The 27,139-nt window shown below is 43.1% G+C and overlaps 1 protein-coding gene across 2 annotated transcripts in view; it reads right to left on the bottom strand.

Moving 5' to 3' along the window:
- Positions 1-27,139, bottom strand: part of csmd1a (CUB and Sushi multiple domains 1a) — a 237,581-nt gene that overhangs the window by 22,875 nt on the left and 187,567 nt on the right. For both annotated transcript variants that reach the window (XM_028987988.1, XM_028987989.1), the window contains 16 exons: positions 24,073-24,189; positions 22,891-23,004; positions 21,952-22,047; positions 19,772-19,975; positions 19,483-19,607; positions 19,108-19,204; positions 14,057-14,161; positions 7,028-7,146; positions 6,881-6,950; positions 6,621-6,737; positions 3,528-3,737; positions 2,414-2,602; positions 1,935-2,112; positions 1,488-1,633; positions 570-650; positions 356-469 (listed from right to left, as the gene is read on the bottom strand). In XM_028987988.1, coding sequence (XP_028843821.1) covers positions 356-469; positions 570-650; positions 1,488-1,633; positions 1,935-2,112; positions 2,414-2,602; positions 3,528-3,737; positions 6,621-6,737; positions 6,881-6,950; positions 7,028-7,146; positions 14,057-14,161; positions 19,108-19,204; positions 19,483-19,607; positions 19,772-19,975; positions 21,952-22,047; positions 22,891-23,004; positions 24,073-24,189 — 2,082 coding nt within the window. The remainder of the gene's footprint in view (positions 1-355; positions 470-569; positions 651-1,487; positions 1,634-1,934; positions 2,113-2,413; positions 2,603-3,527; positions 3,738-6,620; positions 6,738-6,880; positions 6,951-7,027; positions 7,147-14,056; positions 14,162-19,107; positions 19,205-19,482; positions 19,608-19,771; positions 19,976-21,951; positions 22,048-22,890; positions 23,005-24,072; positions 24,190-27,139) is intronic.

The following is a 27,139-nucleotide window of genomic DNA, read 5'->3' as shown; positions in this document are numbered from 1 at the left end:
CATCCCAGTGGACTAAATGTATATTAAAAAATATCAATATTTGATGTCCCTGTATCGAAACAATATCACCACATAAAATATCGATACAGAACACCCCTAGTAAATAAATAAATAAATGGGCTATTTTAGCATCTCCTGAGAGGAATGTTCTCAGAATGAACCCGGGATGAGTAAAACATGTCAGAACTGCTTTGAGGGATTTGACAGAAACAACACAGATTGAAAAAGGACGTCAAGCCTCAAACGAGCAAATCAAATGTTATTAAGGCATCAACCCTTGTCAAACGGGAACAAATTCAAAAATGATTCTGCATCAGAGACAGAAAATGGCCTGCCAGTCTGCCAGGTAGCTCACCATCACATGCTGGGGGTGGGCCTTCAAACTGCAGGTGGGAGTTGAGTTTGCAGTAGAGCTCATCATTACCAACTAAGGTGAATCCTGGAAGGCACTGATACCTCACAATGTCACCTGTGTTCAGTGGGCCAAAAAGAAAAGGAGAATTGGGGTTAAAAAGCAAAACGGAAGGCAATACACGGCGTAATAAAGAGTTTCTACAATGCTCACATACCAATTTCATAATCGTTATCTTCATAAATGACCTCTGCGTCTTCAACAGTAGGAGGTGGGGGGCATTTCTTGAGTTGATAAGCTGCAAAAGAAACATGAATTAATAACAGATCCTTTTAATACATTTAAAAATATCAATTATCCTTGTTTTATTCTATGAGGCATATACGCAGCTATGATTATGTTATTTTTTAATAATTAAATGTTTCATTTGTGTTTCGTTCCCATGGTGCCTATTGCCAGATAGTTAAGGGGTTAATTACCCCCCCCCCCCCCCCCCCAGGTCATTCCAGGGCTAATTTAGTGCCACTTGTTCACCTAACCTGCCAGCACACGGAGGAAATCCTGAATATTAAAAAGAACCGACCTTTTCTCCGGGCCATCAGCAGATACGGAACGGGATCATGAAAGTGAAGTGATTGTCACTTGTGATACACAGCAGCACAGCACACGGTGCACACAGTGAAATTTGTCCCTGAGTGAGCGGTGGGCACCATGACAGGCGCCCGGGGAGCAGCGTGTGGGGACGGTGCTTTGCTCAGTGGCACCTCAGTGGGTCGGGATTCGAAGCGGCAACCTTCTGATTACGGGTCCGCTTCTTTAACCGCTGGGCCATCATATGTCATAGTCATGAAACCCCAGAATAGCTTAATCAGCTTAGAACAGTGCATAATTGTGCTTATGTATAAAAGTTAGCAGATGAAACTGAATCAAATCCCTTGTACATTCTGTCCAAGGAAATCTGTGCATAAGCCTGAATCCAAGTAGATCCTGAAATAATGCAGCTGTGAAGTGCCTGTGCACAGTGCACATCATAAGCGGCAGATAAGTTTTATATTTCAGATGCATCTTCCCGCGTAGGAGCATGCATCGCATTCGAGTGGGAACTTTTTTTTTTCCATTTGGAAGAGAAACTAACCATGGAAATTGAGGACGAACAGCCCACCCGTCGAGAAGTCGCTGTGAAACTTGATAAGAACCTGATTGAAGGAACTGTGGGCCGATTCGAGGGCCGTATTTCCACTGAAAATCCCGAGCTGCGGGAAGTTCTGATCAGGGCCGTCCCTAAAAGAGAAACACGCATAGCAGCACAAGGACTTAAACAAAGTGCAATAGCGCCCGACGTCTCAAAAAAATATAAAGAAAGTGCTGACTTTCATATAAAACCATCACATTACAGAGCAGCTTGAATGAAAACAGCTAAAACGATGACTGAGGCTCTTCCGCTCTTTTAATGGCTTTTGAAGATTAATAAGCCATATTACAACAAGAGAGGGACGATGATGTGCGTGTCCATCGCTGCACTCGTTTCCTCATCCGCTTCAAAAAAAGAAAAGGAGCGACAGGCGCGGGACAGGAACCTCACCAGACGGCTATGTAGTCGGTGACGGGCTCGGTCTCCAGCTGGGAGAAGTTGATGTAGACGCCGTGGCCGTGCGGCACGGTGATGAGCCAGCCGCAGTCCTGCGAGTTGGGGTACTGGCTGGGGAAGCCGGGGGAGAACACGGTGCCGTTCCTCGCCGTCACGTTGTAGCCGCACGGCGCTGGAAGGGAAGAGGAGAACGTGGGGAGGGTGAGGCCGATAATGAGGCGTGTGCGCCGGGCCCGGACCGCCTGGTGGTGGGAGGTTGGAAATCGATGTGGGACTCGCCTGTTTTCACACAACAGCGCTTAGACTGATGATGAAGGTCGCAATTTAGAACAGGTCCCAGCGGCAAACGTCTCCGCGCTCGCAGCTTTAAAGACATTTTTCTTCCTCTGAACGTCGCTTTTTATTGTTGCTCAAGACAGTCGGAGCGGCCGTGTTTGTAAGGAGCGTGATTAAAAGACAGGAAGCTCACTCACCCTCGCACCGCGGGAAGGCGTGGTTCCACTTCCTGTTGATGCCGTGCTGGCACGTCAGCACGGGCCGGCCGATCAGGACGTAGCCCGGGAAACACTCGAAGGTGACGGACTGGCCGGCGTTGTAGTCGGCGCCGATGACGAACCCGTTGGGGAATTTGGGCGGGTCTTGGCAGTTCTGTAACTCGTATGCTGAGAGACGAGAGAGCGGGACACACGTCAGGGGTTTTGGCCTCGTTACAAACCGGCCAGCACGGATGGGGATGGCGGGCATTTCTCATTTACATTTACATTTACATTTACAGCATTTATCAGACGCCCTTATCCAGAGCGATTTACAATCAGTAGTTACAGGGACAGTCTCCCTGGAGCAACTTAGGGTTAAGTGTCTTGCTCAGGGACACAATGGTAGTAAGTGGGATTCGAACCCGGGTCTTCTGGTTCATAGGCGAGTGTGTTACCCACTAGGCTACTACCACCCCGGAAGGGGATTACTGGGGATTATCGAGGGGATTACTGCCCGTTCAGGGTTGAACAATCCTCCGTGCCTTCAAACATGGGATCACATTCATTCCATTCATTCACATTACGAAACATAGACAGTCAGAATAGGTATTTATCTCTGACTGCATGGACAATAAAAAAATTACTGTATAAATGTAGTAAACATCATGTGTATGTCATCCATGTGCTTAAAGAAACTTGCACCTAATCAGCACCACAGAATCCAGCACCTCAGGCATAACTACAGGCAATAAATAAAAAGAATGTGTGTGTGGGTGCTGAGGGGTTGGGAATACTGGGACGGCAGAGCGCGAGTCAAGATTGTGCGCCAGTTTCCTCCTCAGAAGCCAGGAAAACCGCAGATTGAAGGACAGGGCGGAAATGATGTATGCAGCTTCTCCCTCGCATTATGAATTGCTCTTAAAGGCCTTTGAGACAGGACAATCACGCCGGAATACCCTCTTCGAATAAGGGCCTGTCAGTTCGCCACCGCGGCTGAACTGTCACGTGACCGCGGGGAGGCGAGGGCGTCAGATCTTACCGGAGACCGCAACACTTGAGAACTCAGCACACTCAACATATTTCTTCCTTTGACTTGTAAAAAAAACCTCACCTTTGTATAATAGTCTAAAGCCCTGTTGGTTTTGCGAGTGATCGCTGTAGAAATGAATGACGATTTCGTGCGTTGTGCTCAGCAGGTCGGGTGGAAGTTGGGTTCCACTAAACTGGCCAATCAGAGAGCTGCTGTGCTGCGGCCCATTGCGCACTTCGAGAAAGTCATGGTTGACCTCCGACGTGAAGTTGAGAAATTGAATGAGCGCCCCTGAAAAACAGGAACCAAGAAGTCAGTAATAAAAATGTACTAAAGACCAATGAATTTTAAATGCTATTTTAATTTGATTAAAATAGCAAAAACAGCAAATAGGCCTCAAAACACTACAAGTGGTAAAGGTCAAGTTATACTCGAGGACACAGTAGGAACTGAACCCTACAGCTGCAACTACAGGTACAAAATACCCAATCAGATCAACTTAATAGAGATAATGACATAATGACAAGGTAGAAAATATTTGGATATTATCTCCGCAGGATGCTGATGCTGACAGATATTCACAAATGAAGAAAAGGCTCCAGTATAATATGATATAGTATACTATAATAGAATAAAGAATACATACTTTATAACATTGTTTTACTCTGTTTTTAAACTCGTCATAGACAATTTAACAGTAAGCCATATTAAAGGTTTTACAATATAGTGGAATATAAGACAAGACCAAAGGCCCAGTTCAGTTGATCACGAGCTCAGAGATATTACCGCATGATTTTATGATATCGCATTGTAAAATATGACATTTACATGCAGTTTAAATATTCCCACTGCAGCCACTTGACAACGTCGGGCCTTCACAACATCCCGATGCCAAAGATGATCCTATTGTCATGTACTCATTTCCTGCAACACCCTCCCCAGGCCATTTTACCCCTCGGAGCTATAATCAGCACAACCACCAGCATATTATTTTAAATACTGAGCCTAGTTAACTGCAAACAGCGTGGCTGCTTTGCATATACAGTACAAACACAATCTGTCTTCCTTGTGCAGGGGCTGGTTGATAAGGCAGAAAATTGCTTTTGGATATCTCTATGTGCTACAATATTTATCTTGAGGGGGCTTGAGGCCTAGGAATCCCAGCCCCAGACAAGTGTCAATGGGTTTTTAGAACCACGCAATTACCTTGTTAACATCTGGAATTGCTGCTTTGTTCTCCACGCATTTGAACTATTATGCACCAGGGAGGGGGGAAAGTAGGCCGCCGAAAAAGCTTTGTAAAGCGCGTTCACGCAACAAACAACACCTCTGAGTACAGGCTGCATGCCACTCTTTTCCACCAAGAGAAGAATGTTGATCTGGAAAATCAACACAATTTAGGCAACTGCTTATTCTGTCCATTTCAATTTTACTAGTAAGGTGTTTCAAAGTGGCAACTTTTAAAAAGTTATTATTTGTTAATGATGGTTTTTCATCGTTTTCATTTGGACTGTGCTGCTGTTGTCAAGACTATCGATCCAGCAACAGAACTTTCAGACTAAAACATCTAAGAATTTTTTTAATTTCCCACAAGTTATTATTGTTTTCTTTTACTTGCATGTCTGGGAGATTGTGCCATATATACCAGGACCTAAATAGGAATTAAAAACGTGGACCTTGACTTTCACAAAAACTTCAAAAAGGATGGAGGCTATATGAATGACTGACAGCTCTGAGCACATCCTGCTTCCACATTCATGCACTGGTGTCTTCTGGGATAGCGTGATGAAATTTTCAAGACGTGCTTTCCAGAAGGTGAGATCAGAAGATACATGGGGAACCAGGGAAAGCCGCCCCTGACCATTACATACTCATGCTGTCTGCCTCCAACCCCCAACTCATCACTCTGTATTGTTCCTTGTATCGCTACTCACACAATCTCATGACCTCTAACCCTGACCCCTTAACAGTGATCATGGTCATATATACAGTACAGGCCTGGACACACCTTCTCATTCGATGTGTTTTCTTTATTTTCATGATCATTTATGTTGGTAGATTCTCACTGAAGGCATCGAAACTATGAATGAACACATGTGGAGTTATGTACTTAACAAAAAGTGGAGACCTGGCCTCCACAGTCACCGGACCTGAACCCAATCCAGATGGTGAGCTGGACCAACAAGTGCTAAACACCTCTGGGAACTCCTTCAAGACAGTTGGAGAAGCATTTCAGGTGACGACCTCTTGAAACTCATCGAGAGAATGCCAAGAGTGTGCAAAGCAGTAATCAGAGCAAAGAAACTAGAATATAAAACATGTTTTTCACCTTTTTCTGTTAAATACATAACTCCACATGTGTTCATTTATAGTTTTGATGCCTTCAGTGAGAATCTACCAACGTAAAAGGTCATGAAAATAAAAAAAAACATGTTGAATGAGAAGGTGGGTCCAGACTTTCGGCCTGTGCTGTACATGTCAGGATCCGGTCTGGAAGGGGCTACTCTGGTATTATTATGTATAAAGCTGCCCTGTTCATTTTGGTCGTTGTTGAGTGATGGTTCCCTCTGTCATGTGTTCATGTAGTAAATGCCCTGTCTCGTGACGTGGTGCATTTGAGTCCTCCTTCCTCGCCATGTCCGGTCATGGTGACAATACATATAACTTTAAAGACTCAAGGTCACTTTACAAAACCAGTAATACAACCTCACAAAAGAAAAGAGGTGGACATGGTTAATACACAGCAAGAAGTCAAAACCAGGTCTTCTTTTCATACGTTTCACCAGCCTGAAATAAAATACAGCACTAAATGTCATTAAAATCATAAAAAAATATGCTCACAAAGTTTAAGGACAAAAGTAGTTGTGACGTCTAAGTTGACTAAGTTTTGGATTTTAGATTATATCAGTTAAATAAAAAAGGTGTAAATAACATGCATGCTAACTCTTTCTCCGGTAATAGTCCAATTCAGAAATCTGTTTGGAACGAAATGAAATTTGAGTCAATCCCGGTAAGGACATTTTGGCACGCCTGTTGCTTTCTAAGCAAATGCATTTGGGCCACAGTGGAAGCGATGAAAATTCATGAAAAAAGGAAACACGGCCTAAAACACTGTGCCGCGCACAGCAGCCGATTATGAACTCGGCACGATTGCTATTCCCGGGCGGCTCTCACCGTATCCGACAGGCAGTAATATCCTCCAGGTACAGTCGAGATTGCCGGGGTAGTTTCCAGGAAATCCAGGGCTTAAAATGACATTGCTCATATCGTAGAGCGTTCCGCCGCATTTAGCTGAAGATTAGAGTGGGGGTGGAGACAAATTAGAAGGATCATAAAAAAAAACACACAATAAAGACTCAAATGATTATGGGAATATTTTCTTTTACTGGCATTACATGTAATAAAGGGGATTATTAAGTTTTTTTTTCCCATACCAATACACAGTGGAGGAGGGTAGTTCCACCTTCGCACGGTTCCTGGCATACACGAGATGTGAGAGTGGCCCTGTGGACGAGAACCCGCAGTTAGAAAACGAGCCAGCGCAGCTCCTCGCGCCTCATGGATCCCCGACAGATGCTCACCTGCAAAACGTATCCTGGCTCGCAACCGAACGACACCACCTCGTTCACCATGTAGCGGTCGCCCGTTTTGATCCCGTTGGCAGGCACCAGCGGCTCGGGACAAGAGGTGAGGCCGACAGCTGAAGGATCAAAAAAGGGAGGGACAAAATTATATATTTTAATCCTGGCAGATGACGAGCATTAGCCCACCACGAAAGAACTATGAAACGCGCCCATCGTGCAAAGGCCTGCCAAAATACGTCTGGAAACAAAGCCACTCTGATCATTGTTGTTTCTGTGTCCATTTTCTCTCCTGGAAAAAAAAAAAAATTTTAATTGTAATAGCAAGAGTACGTTGCCAAGACAACCATTTTGGTCAAGCGGGTGAAACAGGATGTGAGATTTCCTCACATGCGCTAGAATGCAGGTACAAGCAAGAATGTCATCCATGTGAACCCCGTAAAACCCCGGGAACCTGTGGCATTATTGTTCAGCACCTACATTTTATTAATGCAAAAAACGACATGGAACGAAGGCATAGAATTGGCACTGGGACCCACCAATGGGTTCCTAGAGATGAAGGGGTGTCATCATATTCTATCAAGGACACGTGTCACAGCGAGAAAAGAAAAAGGTCCAGTGAAGCAGAGCCTCCCACTGCGAGCCCACTGCGATTTTCTAAACCGCCCTCGGTGTGTCCACATGGGCAGAAAATTCCATTAATGGAATACCCTAATGGAACCAGCCGGGAACCAGAAGACAACTGGGCCCATTTCTAGCCAATATAAACAAGTCAAGGCGCAAACATGCCATTTTTTTTTCTCCCACAAGGGTTTTAAATTTGAATTTATTGAGAAGGAAATATTTTGACAATGAACAGGGGGAAGCATTTCCCTGAGACGCCCTGCATTTTAGGATTTTAGCGGTGACTAAAAAGGGAAAACGCTGATTTTGAAACTCAGTTTGTTCTTGCCTCATTCTACTTTCTCTTTGTTTTTTTGAACGCCAATGAATTGGAGGTAAAAATAAAATATGTAAGTGCATGTGACTGTGCATCTTAAAAAGCCTCATAGTCTTCCTCCTATGGACTGGAGGAAAGGTGTTGGATGTAATAGACCACTGTGTCTACCCTAGAAACGCGCTTTAATTGTTATAAAGATGTAAAGCGGTTTCTAATTTATCCCCGATGGACCATGCGCTAGAATCTATTGAAACGTTTTAGCCCCACATGCTTGGAACCAGCACACGTAACCCTACACACCAATCTCCAACATCTTCACATGTATATACAACCTTTGTTTATGCCACCCAGAGACTTTTGGGGTTCAGAGTGAAACCAATTAGTTCCTATTGGCACCTATAGGTACAAAAGGGCTCTCCCACAGTTAATTAGAGGACTGGAGGGCTTTTTAAAAGGATTTCTTCAAAAACAAATTATTATCTACTACGGCAGATTTTTTATTGCAGGCTTACAACATCGAGTACATCATCTACAGCATTTTATTATTCTGCGAATGACCCTTTGAGTCATGAGTTTTGAGTTTTTCACCCTTTATGTAGAATGTCCTGTTCTACATAAATGGGAAAATGTGGGAGAATTTTTTTATTATTAAAATATGGAAGAGCAGTGTAATTTTGCTCTGAATAGCACAGTAATCTTCACTGGAAAGGCCACAGTGGATCACATATAGCAAAAACACACGTGGTTAAAAAAAATGTAAATAAAAATCTGCAAAACAAGTGCCTGAGAACCAGGATTTTGAAAGAAAATGCAAAGGCGATATGTTTGGCTCGCTACAAAGTGTTAATGCTCTCAAGTCCAACGTCTTCCATTGACTGCGCTTCTTCACTGCTGATTCGGTCCTGAAGCCGAAATAAAATTAAAATGAAATAAAAATTGAAATTTCCTCACGTTCTTCAGCATAAACAGAAGCTGGAGTGTGTTAAATTTGCTGATAACAAAATGGCAATGTCATCAGCGGCATCTGTCTAGGCGCTGACTATGTGATTTATTCATCATATTCATAGTTCCTTTAGATCCCTTGATCCACTCAGATATACCTATTGTCCAGGTCACCAAAACATTTTTACAAGTTGGGGAGCCTATTTCACAGCCAGCCCAATGCAGTGTACCTGTTTACACTTGTAAACACATTTCCATCCCATAATCCTCCATATTAACTTCATAAATAGCACATTTAAATACGACTAACTTTACTAGTTTTACTCTATCAACCTGACATCAATGTAAAATGTAGACATCAAGACATCAAAGCAACAATCTTCAGGCCTTAAATACGTCAGATGAAGTTCACGATCTGGGAGCTTCCATAATTGACACTGAATATTGCTTTGAATCATCTGGAACATTAACTCATTATGGGTCTTGTGCTTAGCAGTGAAAAAATTGAATGCTAGGCACTCACATGTTCATATGCTTTTTTAAAACCACACTAACCCTTACATAACAATTAACAGCTCCTTACCCATAAACCCTGCATGGGTGCCCTTGGACACCGATGTTGTATTGATGGATTATACTACAGAGATGTGTACTCTCAAACGCATCTTCCATTGCTTATTTTCACCCTTGAAAGCGCATTTGAAATATATCATTTAACACCGCATGGTCCTGTTGCTGAATGTTACGTACGAAAACATATAATTGGCTGCGTCACCTTTAGCAGAGGCGACTGTCTAAACGCCCCTGCTGTTCTTATTGATCGGCCTCTTACAACAGCATGCAGAAGGAAGCCATTTAACTCGGCAGCAAACCGCGTTTCATAAGCACACACTTCGAGCACAGTCCTGCCAGAGCGCTGCAACCTTCCCGTTACGGGTGTTTTTGGCAAAATCCTGAAAAAAAGATTTTTGATGAAGACTTGTGTTTTTGGATTGCTGTCTAGCGGCATGACTCAAGGGTAAAACTGCTCCACATTCAGCTTTAACTCGCACAGAGCCTCCACATTCTCCTGTAAAAATCACTGGCGGATCACGGATGTTGATTTTTGCTTTTATTTTTCTCATCCAGATATAATTTTCTTCCTTTCACGCTGCGTTCACACTGCCGTTTGTGCCATTTGCTAACCAGCAATTTCAAATTATGGCATTTAGCAGACAAAATGGTTGTAAGTGGGCTGTGAACCTTCTGGTTCATTGGGAAGGTGTCTCGCCCGCTTGGAGATTGCTGCCACCCTACTGTCCTGCTGAATAGGTGAAGGCACAACACCATGATGGACTCGAAAAAAGGAAATCCACAGCCGTACCGGGAACAAAGTCACCTCACAAGACTCAAGCATCAGACCTACAGTGTGACACCTACATCACATTAAGGAGTTCTGGACATGTATACCATGGTCTGCACCGGCGCAGTTTAGAGTTTATGTGTTTCGGAAGTCATAAAGTTTCCAAGTAAATCGCATGTTAGTTGGACAATGCATTTTTAATGGTACAGTTCTTGAGGCATAAATTCCTCATGGACATTTGCAGAAAAACACTTTAAACGCATGAATGTGCATTAAAATAGTGGCATAATATTTTACAGCTATTAGAATCCATTGTCATTTATCCAAATATTCAGTTTGAATATGGTGAACATTGGAAGGATTCGTTAAAACGACTTTATTAAAATCACCTTTTCCTCTCTACGTTGCAAAAAAAAAAGCTTTAAAATTCAGTTTACAACCTCCATCCTCACATTACACACGTTCGCCATTCAGCAGGCTTTTCTTGAGACTAATCGATAAAGTGCCATGTGTCCAGAGCCTCTGCAGATGACTGATGTACTCAGAGAGAAAGAAAGAAAGAAAAGGGGCCTGCCAGTCCGCTCTCCTCCAAAATTGCAGAGGACCGAACAAAGAACAGGAGCTTAACCTTTATGATAAGAACAAGGGATGAATGACACTCAGGTGACAGACTGTCTGTTTCTCTCTTTCCATTTCATGCCTTCAACACCATTACTATATCTGGCTTGGGAGATATATATATATATATGTACACACACACACACACACATATCTGTTTTTAAAATAAATAATACAATTTATAAGGTCACCTTTGTATATTGGTTTTGATACTATAACACCGGACGGGTGGCTTGGTTAATCAGATTTTCTTGGCTAAGTGACGCATTGTGTATAAAAGCGTGCCATTTTATTCCAATATACTGTACATTTCGGCCCTGTTTTTCTGTCAAACAGGAAAATCTCTATCCGTCCACATGGAGACGGTGTTTCAGTGTTATGTTCTTAAACGGGCTCCAGAGTGAATTTCTCTTTTCTGCGTATCAATGTTGATGGCAAAGCGGCTTTTTCCGTGAATTATTAGCCCTACCGCCAACCTGACTTATAACCCCAAATGCGTCATACATGGCAGATAACACGTTCGTGGTTGTGAGAAATCCTCTCTACGGTGCACATTTCTAATGAAAAGACAAGGCTGGAAAACAATGGACCGTGGAGGAAAACTAGGGGCCAAACAAGGAGAGTGGGAAGTTACAGCGCCACTTACAGGTGTGGAGGGGGGGTTCAGGCCATTCAGGTCGCTCTCTGCATCTCCGCGCGGATTACGACATTTCAGATACGTCTTTCACAAACCGACAAGCTGTTTTAGAGATAAGCGTCCTCGTCTATTGCATGCGGTACACACTCGTTTGAATAAAACGTTCCATCTGTGACTGACCCCTCACCTTTCACCCTTCACCTTCTCCGAGCTTTCCTAGCTTCTTATCCAGGAACTGGCCTCAAGCTTTTCTAGCCTCACGATCACCTGGACGCTGCAACACACTCACTATGTGCACATTGAATCCTGAACCGCCAAGGTGCCACCGAGCAAAGCGCCGTCCCCACACACTGCTCCCCGGGCGCCAGTCATGGCCGCCCACTGTCACCAAGGGTGACGGTTAAAAGCTGTGCTGCGGTGTATCACAAAGACAATCATTTCACTTTAATCACTTTATTAAGAATGTTTGACACTCGCTGGGACTGTCTGGACACACAGTCTTGTGTTGTTAGTTTTCTGCCTGTTGGTACCAAAGAACCCCTGTCTCACTCTCTCTCTCTCTCTCTCCGATGCTCTTTTAAACACACCTACTTTTGTGTTTCGCAAACAATTGGCTTCTGGCGGGTTCCATCGAAGTTTATGCTTGTTCTGCCTAAACGCTCAGGCCGCATTTGGTATAAATTGCCTTAGCTGGGTGAAGATGGATTCCGTCCCGCATGACTGTAGAGCCTCGAGCCGCAGCTGGACTCTCACCCACATCACGACGGGAGCAACGCTCGTAAATGGTCATCAGTATCGCTGCGCCGGGCGTTACATCACACCAGTCTCACACTGTATCCCACTAGGCCGGCTGGGTTAAATGAGCCCCCAGAGAGGAATGGAGGAATTAGCCTGTCTTTCAGGTAAACAGAAATAGACAAATTGGAAATGTTCCGAGTGGATCAGTTGAAATGGTCTTCATCGAGACAAGCCGGGCGGGCTAAAGGCCGAGGCTTCCTCACTTAACGGAGGCGCAAATGCTCACAGAGAAGGAGAGGATTCCTGATGCTACAGATTGGGAGGAGGAAGTCACATCTCTGTCCCTACTTCTGGCAAACAGAAGTTGCCAAATTCAAGTGGGCTGTGGCGCGCCGACTCCAGATACTGGTCCACATTAACGGCAGCAAGCAGGTAGACAGAGATAAAACATGCTATGTGAAAAATCCCATATCCAGCCACCCCATATATGAAGTCTGATAAAACCTGATTCACCATCTTATGTAACAATTTCACTACAAAGATTAGGAGGGAATTCTGGAGTGTAATATTCAATCAGACATTAAAATGGCTGTACTGGAATGGCAATTGGTGCAAAAAACAATTTAGTCTTGTGGGTCAATTTAATACAAACTCCGATGACTGGCAGACGATGGGTAAGTTCAGTTTGTTTGGCCAGGTTGCAGGGACATCGCTCAATAAAAACAGGAAGAGTTAAAAAGAAGATTTGTTAAAGTTCATATTACAGGAAAGTGACGTGAAACCATTTTTAAATGGGAGGCCTTTTGAGGCCTTTTTTTGTAGCCATACTCAGCCAGGAGAAGATCAGTGCAAGGCGCACGATACAATTCTCAAATAAATGACAAAATACCCTGGGGTGACAGCTAAAGCCCCTGTAGCTGTCGGTAATGTTTGTATTCTGGAATCCGGCAGAATCACAAAAAGAACTGAAGTTCTGGCGTCCATGGGATGGCATCATGGAAAGTTGAAAGCTGGAAGCTGGAAAGTTTTAAGAAAATGAACACAAAAACCTCACCTGGAATGGCGATACATTTACAGCATTTACCAGACGTCCTTATTAAGAGTGACTTACAATCAGTAGTTACAGGGACAGTCCCCCCGTGGGGACACTCAGGGTTAAGTGTCTTGCTCAGGAACACAGTGATAGTAAGTGAGGTTTGAACCTGGGTCTCCTGGTTCATAGGCGAGTGTGTTACCCGCTAGGCTGTACAGTTCATCTGTACGTGATTTAAAATTCGAAAGCACAACATGCAGGACCTCAAGAATAAATCGACGGTGCAACCCTCAGAAGGCGCTCCATGTTTCACAATGGGACTTCTTACCATGATAGCAAAAATTTCCTGGTCTAAAAGAGTTTTGTATGGAGCAACGGCAACATAAGTCCTGACTGTTTTTTTTTGTATTTAAGTATTTATTGAAACAATCCCACAAACAATTAAATGCTAAATGTTCACCTTTTTGCCAAATAAGACAACATTTCACAGATGCCGGTGGTTTATGTTCATCTGGTGGTTTTACAGTTAAACTATTTTATATAATTAATATTTTTTCCCAACAAAAATATACTGGTACAGATATTGCACAATATTAAATATTATATATATATATGTGCAGTGTTACCAATGTCTCACACACACACACATATAGAGAGAAAGAGAGAGACTGAGAGATGTGAAAATGACAGTAAATCACACACAGAAACTCTGCAGACTTTCAAGGGCATGAGTGAAGAGAGTAATGAAGCCACCGCAGTGTGACGTGCTCACTACTCACTTTTGTACTCGAGGTGGAAGCCTGCGGCAACAACACTGATATCGGTGTGGAAATGCAGGTACAGCTGGTTGGAGGTGCTGTTCAACAGGGTTGGAGCTGTGGTGCCTGCAACAGAGGGGGAAAAAGTCTTAAAAAGATCTGCAAAGGTCACTTTTGTTAGATTAGTCGGTCGTGTGCTGAATGAAGGCATTGGGCAGGAAAAAAAAAAGAATCTTTACTGATGAAAAAAATGAAAGAGCAAAAGAGAATATTTTACAAGGTCATTGAAGTTTTGGTGAGGTGGACAAATGAAAAAGAAAGAGGTCACTCATCAGCTCGTCTCCAAGGAGAAATCATTTTCAGGCTGTCTTGCCTGATTCTTAGAATAAATGGGGACGGTTTGAAAAAGTTTGAGTGCATTAGTACAGACTGGAGAGGTCTGGAAGGATCTGGCCAGGCCTTGTGTAAATTTCCCTTATGTGTGTTTTGCTGTTTGCTTAATATTTTCCATCTGTGCTACTCTGTCGTACAATTTCAAGGATGCATTAAGATGTATTAAGCTCCACTCGATTCCAGGGACTAAATTCTCCTTCCCGTGGCACCTGGAGGGATTGGCTTTATTGCTTCAGCGGTTGAACGTTTGAAGGAACTCTGTGCCTCGCAGGAACCCTCTGAGAGCCCTGACAGGTATGTGTCTACGGTGCAGAGCCGTCTGAGGAGTTATCAGCCAGATCAAAAGTCCAGGGGCCCAGAGGCCCATCTGTCACCCTGTCACACAGGCATTGCACAATTACAATAATTAAGCTCGGCACATACACAGATGCTTAAAAAGGCCATCCACACATTATTACAATATGTTGCAATTATTAATTATGGTTCAAGTAGCTATTTTCAACTCAACTTGCAAACTTTTGTACCTGATCAATGCCATGAACTCAGATGGGCGATTGGCAATTGCTAATTATCCCATTTTTTTTGCACCAGTCCAAAAACATGTAAATGCTTCTCTTTTGGACCCAGTCCACAGTCGTCCTGACCCAGATCAGTATGTCTGATTCTTGCATGCCATACACATAATTTTTACAGTTTTGAAAAACAATAAATAGTATCAGCTTGCATCCAAAGGGTCCAAAGGAGAAGCATTTGGTCCAGTGCAAAAAAATTGAATACTTAGTGATTGTCAATCTGCCATCTGAGCAAACATGGAGTTCGAGGCATTGATCAGGTACAAAAGTCTGCAAGTTGAGTTGAAAATAGCTACTTGAACAATAATTAATAATTGCAACATATTGTAATAATGTGTGGATTGATGACAATGCATGCAACAACAACAAACACGATTGTTGCAGAGATGCACATTGGATCTATTTTATTTTATAATCATATTCATATAGCATCTTGATATGGAAGAAATCTACAACATTTGATATGCTGGTACTCCAGCATATCAAAGGATGTTTGTCCAACAGCACAAGCTGCCTATGAACTATTTATTAGGCAACCCTAACCCCGACTCCCACCCTCACACTCTCTTGCATCAGATGAAAGCTACATGTGCAGCTCTTCAGAAGTTGAACTAAAATGTATGGCATGGCTTCAATGAAGAGCGGAAATAAATGAACAGACTGTGATCACTATGGAATATGAAAAAAAAAATCAATAATAGAACTTCCAGCAGCAGAACAACAAAAGGCAAAAAAAATGACACTGAATGTAAGAAGGAAGTGATTAACGAACCATGCGAAAAAGACCAGAAAGACCTGAAAAGGCAAGAGAGTCCCTCTCTTTCCAGTTTACACCAGAAATTGCTTCATGGGAAATTCAGTATTTAATATCAGCAATCTGCAAAAGGATTTGGAGCCAAAAAAAAAAAGCCAAAAGAGATTCATAATAAATGGTTGTTTTGGTGTCTCTCATCGAACGGTAGGCATGCATCATGCAGCCTGCAAAATCCTCCTTTACAGACGTTCTGGATGAAGTTTGATGGCTCGCTGTCCGGCAGCCCGCCCGCCCATCACATCTGTTAGCAGGACGGCCATCTCCAGCACTTCAGCGTAAAAGGCAGTGCGTTCCAGTAGAGACCAGCAGCAGCAGCAGCAGAATCCGGAATTCGCCAAGCCGAGTCATGGCATTTGTTGTCGGTGCAGCAATATTGCCGTAATCAATGGGGCCAGTTAGTTGCGTTCGCTGATAAAGGTGAATTGCAACTCTTTACACGTTGCATGTGTGAGTGTCAGAAACGGAAGCGCCATTCCTCATCTGATTAAAGAGTTATTAGCGCGATTATGGCGGCACGTTATTGAAATCTTCATTAGCTGCGTGTGGTCTGGAGGCTCCTGAAGCCCGGGTGGGTTCGGTATCGCGGCTCGAATCGCAGCAAACATCATTACAGTGGAATCAAGCAAATTTTTGATTTTGTAAACTGCAATTAATCCCAGATGACAGCCGGATTCGGGAAGAATGGAGAGGACACAAGTTAATTAAGGGAATTAGACTAATGGATTCGTGGCTAAAGGACGAATAAAATGACTGATTGTGAGGCCGAGGGTGTTGGGGGCAGCCACACAGGCGTGAGGGAGAACCCTGCATCTTAATGGGCGGAGCGGCTCAGCGCGGCGTGGTGCTGACTCCTGATTTCCAGCAAGGCTCAGAGATCGCCGCTCGTGCTGTGAAATTCCCTTTTTTATTTTTTTGCAATTCTTCGAGCTCGCCCAATCACACAGATCTGTCAGGTGCTCATGGAAAACCAGGATGCGCTGTTTTAATGCGGGAAATTTGCCTTAAACCACACATCTCCCTGGCTGTTCGACCTTTCGGCAGCATGCTATCGTGGCACTGAGGCGGAGTTCATTACAGGCTTGTTGAAAGGATCGCTCCAGGCCTGGCCACCACACCCTCCACTGGGAGACACAATAAAGGTTAAACCCTCTGTCTCGGAGGACGAATCTTTGTCTCCGTGTTTCTGCCGAGAGACATCAAATGTCTTGTGTCTGCTCCTAATTAACAGGATAAAAATATTTAACACGCTGTCTGCCATATTTCCCTTCATGATTATAAAATTACAAAATAACGACTATAGAGGAAGGCTATTAAATGAAACATGAACCTTCACATATATATATATATAAAAACAATGATTATAATAATTAACTCAACTAATGCAGGGTCAGAATATCAAACCATAGAAAGCCAACACACATTTGCATCAGTGGATTTCCTCACACATTTCCAATGTTTTATGGCACCAAGACGAGCTTTGCTGTTAAGCAACCACCTGATCTACATGATAATGAGCCATATTGCCGGGTGAATTGCTTACAATGGTGATGCTACCACATCTGGTGCAGAAGGCAAAACTCGACCTCCCCCACCTCCAGTCAACATTACATATGAAAGTGAAAGTGACATTGCAGCACAGCCCACGGTGCAGACAGTGAAATGTGTCCTCTGTATTTAACCATCACCCTTGGTGAGCGGTGGGCAGCCCGGGGAGCAGTGTGTGGGGACGGTGCTTTGCTCAGTGGCACCTCAGTGGCACATTGGCAGACCGGGATTCGAACCGGCAACCTTCTGATTACGGGGCCGCTTCCTTAACCGCTAGGCCATGACTGCCCATTTATTAACAAGTAATAACATTGTTGTTTACCCCATAAACAACAATGAGGTATTATAACAAGCCAAGCTCTTATTCCACTGTGAACCTTCAAAGAAGGTGTCACCAAGACCAACCGATTAACCGAATAAGCTCTGTTAACCCAGGCCCGCCATGAAATAGTCCAGCCTCTTGAAACACATGCAAGACCCCACCGTATGGGGTAAGGTGCACAGTTAGACTGTTGATGTGCTAATGGTCGTGTCTGCAGCGATAATACCCTTCAGTCTTTTAATTAAGAGCACACAGCTGCTTGGGTCTGGGAATCTTGTTAAAGTAATTAATTGGGACAGAACGAAGCAAAGTTGGCGGCCAACTGGATCCCAAGCGGTCTTGGGAATTGACACAGATACAGAAAGGAATCTTTTGCTTTTTCTAAAGAGACAATATTCTGCTGGGGTGGCACATTAATGGTTTTGCAGCAGTTCATCATTTGTGGGCTCAGACCCCCTTAAATTTCTCACTCTTTGTAATATTGCAGGCATTTTGTTCATTTTATTCCCTCATTAATGTACACACAGCACACCATGTTGACAGAAATACACAGAGCTGGTGACATTTTTGCAGATTTATTAACAAAAAAAACTGAAATATCCCATGGTCCTACGTATATAGTGGTCTTCTTTTGCCATGCAAAGCACTTTTTGTTATGACCAAATAATTTCTATTTCCTGATTATATTCCTTACATTTGAAACTAACAATTTACCTCTGCACCACTGCACTTCACTAATCACACCACTATCTTGTGATGACACATGGACAATCTCGGTGAGTCTTTATATTTAATATTTTCTGTATTTTTATATTCTATTTATGCACTTATTATCTGTGTACTGTCATCTCGTCTCTCTGTGTATCAGTACAATATATAGCAGAGATGGCAAAAAAAGTTGACCTTGACTTCATTGTTAAGTTAGCTTTTTGTTAAAGTACTGAACTATCGTTGTTTTCAGATCTTTTGAGTGATGATCCGTTCAGAGGAGAGTTGAAGTAAAGCACATTTTGCAATTGGACACCTTAAAAGCCTTTTCTCACAATTGGACACTCCTGTCTGTAAAGTTCAAGGCTTAATGAGATATTTGATGTTGTAAGTAAAACGTAGAGTACATTATTAAGCAATCTAAGAAGGCTGCACAAACTTTTTCATTTGACTATAAAATCTACAAGCGTTGCTCAGCCGGCCACATTCACAAAACCCACAGTCAAGCAGCGACACCTAGTGGTGCTTCCTGTTATTTGATATACCTTTGTTGAGAGTATTGTAACGTTGAGGAATTATGCATGGTACCCAGAATGCATTACGTGCCGTCTGACACCCGACGCTACAGTATGTTTCTGAGGTTTGTCTCGCTGTTTATGTCCCTATTCCGAAAATCATCACTGATGACCTGAGAACCACACAGACTAAAATTAGTTACCTGAAAAGCTTCCGAGTTTAGGAGCTGTAATTTCTCCACCATCGTAGATTTCCAGGGAATCCCAGTTGTGCTCGATGGCAAAGCTAATGACTTGAATCTGAAACCAGATCGGTAAAAATCAATACGCTAGAAACAGCTTAATGAAGATTAGCTACATAGACATGTCCTATATGTCCAGTTTAGAATGTGGTGCTTTATTTTTTATTTGATCATAATTCAGTCATATTCACCAAAACAAGTTTTCGTTTTCGAGACTTAGACTTTCCTGACTAAGCAATTATCCACGGTATATTTTAGCAAGTCGCTTTCAGAACGTGTCGGAGCCTGTCATCTGTCAGTGTGGGCTGCAGCACTCAGATGACTTCTGGTACTTGCCTGGATTCCCGCTCCTTCAGTCACAAGTATCTTCCACACACAGTTCAAGCTGTTCCCGTAAGGCTCCGGGAATCCCGGGGAGAGGATGGTGCCCCTTCTCTCTGTCAGGTTCCTGTTGCACGGAACTGGGGTGCAAGCAAGAAGGACAAGAGTCGCAGGGAGATGAACATTTTCTCTCTAATCTCTAATTTCCAATTATGTAAAACACGTAGCTAATCGTAAATTCATTTTGTGCCAGTATAAGAATTTAAACGAGAAAAGAATGAAAATAATGAGAAACGGAGCTCACCTATGCAGCTGGGGATGGTATCGTTCCACTGTGCCAGCGCGCTGGGTACTGCATGACACTTGATGGCCTTTGATCCCTGGAGAAGGTACCCAGGGCTACACTCGAAGCGCACGATGGAGCTGGCAGAGAACTCGGAGCCGATCCGTCTGCCGTACCTCGGCTCTGGCACAGAGCTGCACTGGGTGTCGCTGGTACGCGGCACAGCTGCAGATGCAGAAATGTCAAAATCGATGAAGCCCCTCGAGGCGCTGCAGTGAAAAACTCTCGCTAAATGATCACCAAATTGATGCCAAAAACAAGTTTAAAACTTTATCACACTTAAGACCCCAAACAAAGAACCCAGAAATAATTGCCTCCCATATGGTGTTTTAATAAGTGCCAAAAATGACATTTTAAAACATGAATTAAATGTATGTGATTTTTTTGTTGTTGTTTTTGCCGTGTTTCATGCCTTTCATGGGCTTGTGGTTTGCTTTCATCTGATGTTTCCAGATGTGCAAAGAGATGTGGAGGACTCGGCATCATCACTTAGACACCACCCTGTGCCAAATGAACTGTCCTGACTGTCAGAGACTATTTTTCATGCACCATTCAATGCAGAACCTCATAAAAACTGGGGAGAGAGATAAAAAGAGACTCAGCAAGCATGCTAGGGGTCCATGTTGAGCGCATGAGGAAATTTCCCCATGAAAGGTTTCTAATAGAGCCTCCATTTTTATAAGGCAGCTGACATGGGGGGTTTTAAAAGCACACATAATTCACACAGCGCGCTTATTACATCTTTTACCTTCAGAAAAATAAAATCTTGATGTGTCCTGAGGTACGCTGCCATTTGAGTCTGGGTAAAGTGATTTAAATGACACAGAAATAAAGTCAAAATGGCACCATGGCAAAAGCAGCCCCAAGCAACACAGTGAAAGAAAGAATAAAAAGCTAAAAGCATCTAAGAGCATTATGTTCAGGAACCCAGTTCCTGCCTATTTCAATGTAAACATATATCATAGAAATCTATATATGGCAAATACTGTGAAGAGTAGTTATGGGTGATTCATTTTTATATATAGTATAGTGATAAATGTATCCTGTCACAGTGCATAAAGTACTCAGAGTACCTTCAGAAACATATAAAATTCATTTTTGAAATCTGAACTGAACAGATATTTCCTAATTGAACTCTCTCCCTTGTAAGCGTATATTTATAAAGCGATATATTATATATTCCAATGAAATTCGTGTCTACAACAGCTGCGCTATATCATTATTTGTGATATGTGATGGTGAATTTTGTCAATTCCATTTTGCGTATCGTTAGTATCTACATGAATAAAATATCAATGTGAAGTTTATTCATTATTGAATGTTATCCACATTTTTATGTAAGGGCAAGAGAGAAATGCGCTCTTATACGTGGTCACATAACCTTCATGCACGTGGCATTTATGGCTAATGAAACACGAGTCTGCAGAGGCACAGACAAAATAAACGGTAAAGGAAAGTGCTAACCGGTGACACGTCACCATCCGCTTGAACAAAATATCAACATGAATATGATTTTTCTGTTCATTTGAACATGCAAGACAGTCGTATTGTATTTTAAGGGTTTGCACCTCTAAAATGTTAATGAATAGAAGGTCATTTATGTCCTGAATACGTATCGCTGTTACCTGTATTCCCAACCCTGGTTATAACATGTCACATCATATAATAATGTCCTATCATACGTATTCTGCCTCGTCCTCGGGGTGTTGAAATAAATCTCATAATCGATGCATCGTCAGGCAAACGTGGGCGATTCAGCAGTGCAGAACATAATCTGTTTCATCATTATGACGTTGCTTGTTTTATTGGTTTAAAAGTTCTAGTTAAAAAGTAGTGCCGGTAGTGCTCTCATGTTTGAAATGGAATCGCGGGACCGGTGAGGGTTCGCGCCTCTCCCTGCTACTACTGAGTATATAAAAAACCCTCCACCAAACTTCATATGAGCAAACGAACAGAGCACATGTGGCCTTCAGCGTCTCACAGGTGATCCGGCTCATTCACAACAGAGAGAGATACGATCCGGGGAAGGCCACTGCGGCGGCACCTCAGAGAGCGCCCCGTTTCCCCTCTCGGAAAAATGACAAAGGGGTTTCATTAATTCCGCGCTGCTTTCTTCCGGAATGTAATAAGTCTACACCTGCCTTGGTAAACAAAATGGAATCCTCTGGCAGAAGAGCCACTCTTGGCGCTGAACCTCAGCATAATCTGGTTTGAAGTTGCCAAGGGCAAGGTCTCCCCTGCAAGGGAAAAAGAGAGCGTGGTCAAATAAACCGCACTGACCCTCCGCAGGACGCCGGTGCTCTTCGGGGGTCCGCGTGCGGGAACGGCAACTACGGCATACATGATAAATGGCTTCATAATAAAACTACTGCCAGACGAGCTGGGAGGACGGGGGAGGCATCCTTGGCATTTGGACGTCTGAGATCATAAAAAGTTTTTATGCTTTAAATTATTCATAAAAAAAGAGCTAAAAAGAGAGAGGAAACCGTTGTTTCACACTAGTAGCTGGCAAAGTAACATCCATAGTGTGTGTGTAGTGACAGAAGGCTGGAAGATGCACATAAGAGACCAGCTAAGCCCAGCCTCCACAGCCCAGAGATGCACAACGAATTTATACCGTCACACCTCCAGAGAATATACTGTTGCAATGGAGGCCATAAAAAAGCACCAAATATAAAAGTGTCACACAAACAGTTTACATCGAACGGCCTTCATCAATCCTCCAAAGAATAGAATTAAGGATGATTTCTATTTCACCGTTTTTATCACCTTTCATGGTTTATGGTAATACCGACCATAAATCAACTGCAGACAGTGGCGAGATAACTTTTCCACGGAATCTGAACGGAATTAATAACATAAAAATACTGTAATAAATGACAGTCCATACACACTCGTGGTATAAAGAGAAAGCAAATTAATTCACGGGCACGGTGGCCGTTATTAGATCTGTGCCCATGACCCAGATCTGTGCCAAAGAAAGGCCCGTACGTGGCCGCACGCCCCCCGGAGGACCCGTCCGCTTTCCATGCAAAAGCCAGCGCGGCAAACTACGAGGCGAACATGAAGCTGCTACTTACCAGAGTGCGACCCTGCCAGCGAGCTGAGCAGCCTGGCGTTCTGATTGGCCCCGTCGAACAGTTCCACCGAGTCGTTCATCGCGGTCTGAAAATAGGCGAATTGTCCGAAGACCACTGAGGAGACGAGAGGAGATTCTTTATCTTATTTTAAAACACTCGGGTTCAGATAATAGGAACACAATCCATTACCTAGAGCCGTTCCTTGTGCCATTTTGTCAGGAAATCTTAATGTGTAATCTGAACATAATTTCAGGGGCAGCGGTAGCCTAGCGGCAACCTTCCTGTCATCCCGATCCGCCGAGGTGCCACTTAGGTGCCACTGAGCAAAGCACCGTCCCCACACACTGCTCCCCAGGTGCCTGTCATGGCTGCCCACTGCTCACCAAGGGTGATGGGTTAAATGCAGAGGACAAATTTCACTGTGTGCACCGTGTGCTGTGCTGCTGTGTCTCACTTCACTTTTTTAGTTTTTTAATTTGTGTTCTGAACAGCCCGGTGAGAGCTTGGGGATTTTAAAGGGTAAATAATGCACGTCGGTATTACCCCTGTACCATTTCATGTTGGATCGATAGGGCCACTCTAGGCCCATAACTGCCTATTATTAGTGCATTCATGCCGCAGTAATACACAACAGACGAATCCCAACGTACGGAGGACAATTTATCACGAAGGGGAGCAGCGTGTTTCTCTCCGTCCTTTTTTTTTTCGGGTTAAGGTGATCTTATCCTCTCGCCTCTGCCGTCGTCTCAAGGCTGCAATCCCACGGCGATTATTAATGCCGTCAAGGTAGGCGAGGGCACATAATGAACTCGGAGGTGGGCGCGGACAATTACAGGCATTTTGCATGTGTCAGCGCTTCGAGCCGGGCGCGGCTAAGGAGATAGCGGCGCCACGGGGTCAATCGAGGCGAGGGGCGGACCGCATTATCGCATTAATTAGAGGCAGGCCTCCCACGGAGCCCCGCACCGGCACGCGGTGCCAGCTCAAACATGCCTGAGCTGACCTCCAAAATTAGCCCGAGGGCGATCCCACCGCCGACCACCGCACAACGGCGAATGGTCTCTCTGTAATCCAGGGTGACCCGTGACCCCTCTTTTAAATGTCCTGCAGGTATTACAGGATGGGGGTCTAAACTTCATTCACTCGAGGTAATATATGATTAGAAAAAAAAAAAAAGCTCACCAAACTCTCCGGAAACGGTGATGAAGTACGAGCAGCTTTGCCCGGTGGTGTAGTTTTGGGGATAGTTCGGAGACAAAACCACCCCTTCAGATCCATTGTAATGCCCACCACATGGCGCTGAAAAACAGAGAAACAGGGCGCATATTCATGAGGCTGTTCCAGCACAGATTTATTCTCACTGTTTATGTATTATTAAAACACACACACACAATTGTCCTTATATTGAATTCTAAAAGCATCAGCAGTGGCCCAGATATCCAGGCAAGTCAGATATTTTGTCCGTAAAAATCAAGGACAACCTTAACAAGGGAAATGGTCCGAACTTCAGACTCTCTCATAGAGGCGGTAATTAAATTGTTGACCAGACATAGCCCACGTGGCTCTGAGGTTAATAAAGCAGCTGAGCTTCTGGCGTACAATGGAAGCCTTGCAAAGAACAAAAACAATGAAAAATCATCATTTAGTGCCATCCTGTGATTACGTGAATCAATTTAATTGTATTAAAATTTCACTGTGTATAAATTCCACACACGAGATACTCATATATAGAAAAAAACATGTGAATTAAAAACATCATAATTTTATTTTTAACCTATTTTTAACACCTAGTAGAACATTAGGATATGGAGACCACATGACTGCAAAATAAAGAGTGTAGGTACAGATGATCAGAGGCAGCTCCATCTATTGGGGCTTCCTTACATGACACCAAACACCAGTATAACGTAAAAATAGAATACAGTTTTTCCATTTCAGTTATGCGTGTTTATCAATACACATTTTGCAAAAAGAAATAATCCTCTGTAAATATTCGCATAATCAAGGACCTGCAGCCATTCCTCATGAGCCCTGCCTTAAACATGCACACAGCCATGAATCATAGCGAATTTCACCGACTGTTTATTATTTTTTAATTTTTTTTTTATCATGGATGATGAACCTTGGATGCAGAAATATTGCATAACACAGCGTGACCCTGCATGGCTGCAAGTGAGAGGATATTGAATAAGGGCCGTCCATGGGGATAAGCAGAAGCTAATTGTGCCGGGCATACAAATACTCTTATGAAAAGGTCAGTGAAAACAAGGCACGGAGGAATACATTTATCACTGTCAAGTTTACTGGTTTACCAAGAGTACAATGCAAATGAAGTCTAAAATAAATAAATAATTAGAAATAAATATTTTGTGTCCAGAATCCTGGTTTTATGATGAGTGTCATTCCACTCATGCTCTGAGACCCTTAAACCATTCTGGTCATATTCTTTCAGGCCGATGCCTCCAAGCAAAATTTCAACCACACCCTCCACCCTCAGTGATCTTCCTGGACCTGCCTTGCTCATTTCATTCCCAAGATCCTCCCTACAATGATCTTCATTCCAGATTCCTGGCACACTTTCAGGACATTAAGCCCCTCACCGCTTGCATCCATGGCTCAGCTCCCCTTCATCTGACCACAATACCAGGCGGAGCGCAGAAACCCGGTGTCAGGGCCGAGCTGCATATCAAACTCCCTCCGGTACCTTTGATCACATCACCTTCCCCTTATACTTTCCACGAGGAGGCTGAGTAAAAAGTAAAAAAAAAAACAGAGATCCTTTGTAGACGGGCCTACCCTGAAACTAGAAATTTCACACCCTGGTACCAATGGAAATTCCGGTATTGGAAAGAAATTTGGTAATTCTGACTGGCAGGAGGATCACCCGGGCGCATCTCATCTCGCAGAGCAATGCTTTCTGTTCTACACGCCAAAGTACTATTTCAATTAACTGGGTATTACGTCAACTGTGTTGAGTTGCTCATGCATAAATGATAAATTACTGTCATGTCTGAAGAACGACTTCCCCCATTTCAATTTCTTATTTTCCATTTGATGTGAGTGTTGAACGAATTCGACAGATTTCGGGAGACCTAGTAACTTGCTACAACCTGCCAACAGAGGTCAACAAACAGATATTAATTTTATATTTTAAAATGTCTCCTATTATGACATTTGTTTTTTTGCTTTTATATCGGTCATGTTGGTCCCCTAATACTGAATCTGAAGTCTCTTTCCGAAATTCGGCCTTGGTGCAGAATTACAGCCACTTTGATCCAGTCCCACAATGAGATTTCCCCAGGATGCACCGTTTCTGTGTATGTAGCTTTAAATAGTAATGAGGAGGAGAGAGGCGGGACGAGGAGGAGAGCGGCCTATAGGAGTTGAAATGACATCATCAACACCATCCACCAACACCAATGTTTGGTGCAGACAGGAAGTCATGTTGGCGTTTAAAAAAATAATAAAATGAACCCACTGGTTCTTCAGAGTCTCGCGTGACGGAACTAAAAAATAAATTTGTGCTCATTTTTAAATCCAATCACAGAGCGACTGCATTTGGAGGCCATGACGGTCGTTGGAGATCATTTTTTAGGGGAGGGGCGGGGAATTCTCTGGGTGGAAAAAGCATGAGAAACAGGAGTTAACCTTTCCCCTTATGACGTCATAAGGGGACAAATTCCAGATCCTACCATCGGAGCTGCTGCTCTCTGAACGGTGAAACAGAATGACCAAAACATTTACATCCATCGCCATTTCTAGCCACTGGAGGACCATAGACAGGCTAGAGGAACTTGTATTAATGTTAAATAATCTCACAAAGTCACATTTTCATAATAGGGGATCTTTAATAAATTAACATTTATAAAATGTCTGGGAGTTCCGATTTTTTTCACTTTAAACATCAAACATACAAAATTGATTCAAGAAAGTTTTTTTTCACTATTTAAAAATAAAATAAAAGTAATAAAAAAGTGACTGCAGGAACTGATAACCCACCAAGCCCATTTAGCTTGAGCCTATTTTTTTTAAATTAACTTCAATTATGTTTTTTTTTTTTTTTTTTTTAAATCGTTCAAGGGGGACACAGAGATTATTGAGATTATATATTTTTTAAAACCAGTATAACGTGACCCTTTTCTCTTGGATGTAATATTGTAATATTTCGGTTTCTTATTGGTTTTCTATACCACACAACAAGAAATAAACCAAATGAAATATAAGTGAAATATAAAGAATACCTGCACAG

This window comes from Denticeps clupeoides, chromosome 8 (assembly GCF_900700375.1).
Source record: "Denticeps clupeoides chromosome 8, fDenClu1.1, whole genome shotgun sequence".
NCBI classification, from domain to species: Eukaryota; Metazoa; Chordata; class Actinopteri; order Clupeiformes; family Denticipitidae; genus Denticeps; species Denticeps clupeoides.
Note: the sequence above shows the minus strand (reverse complement) of the source record. Positions and strands in the feature narration are given on the sequence as shown.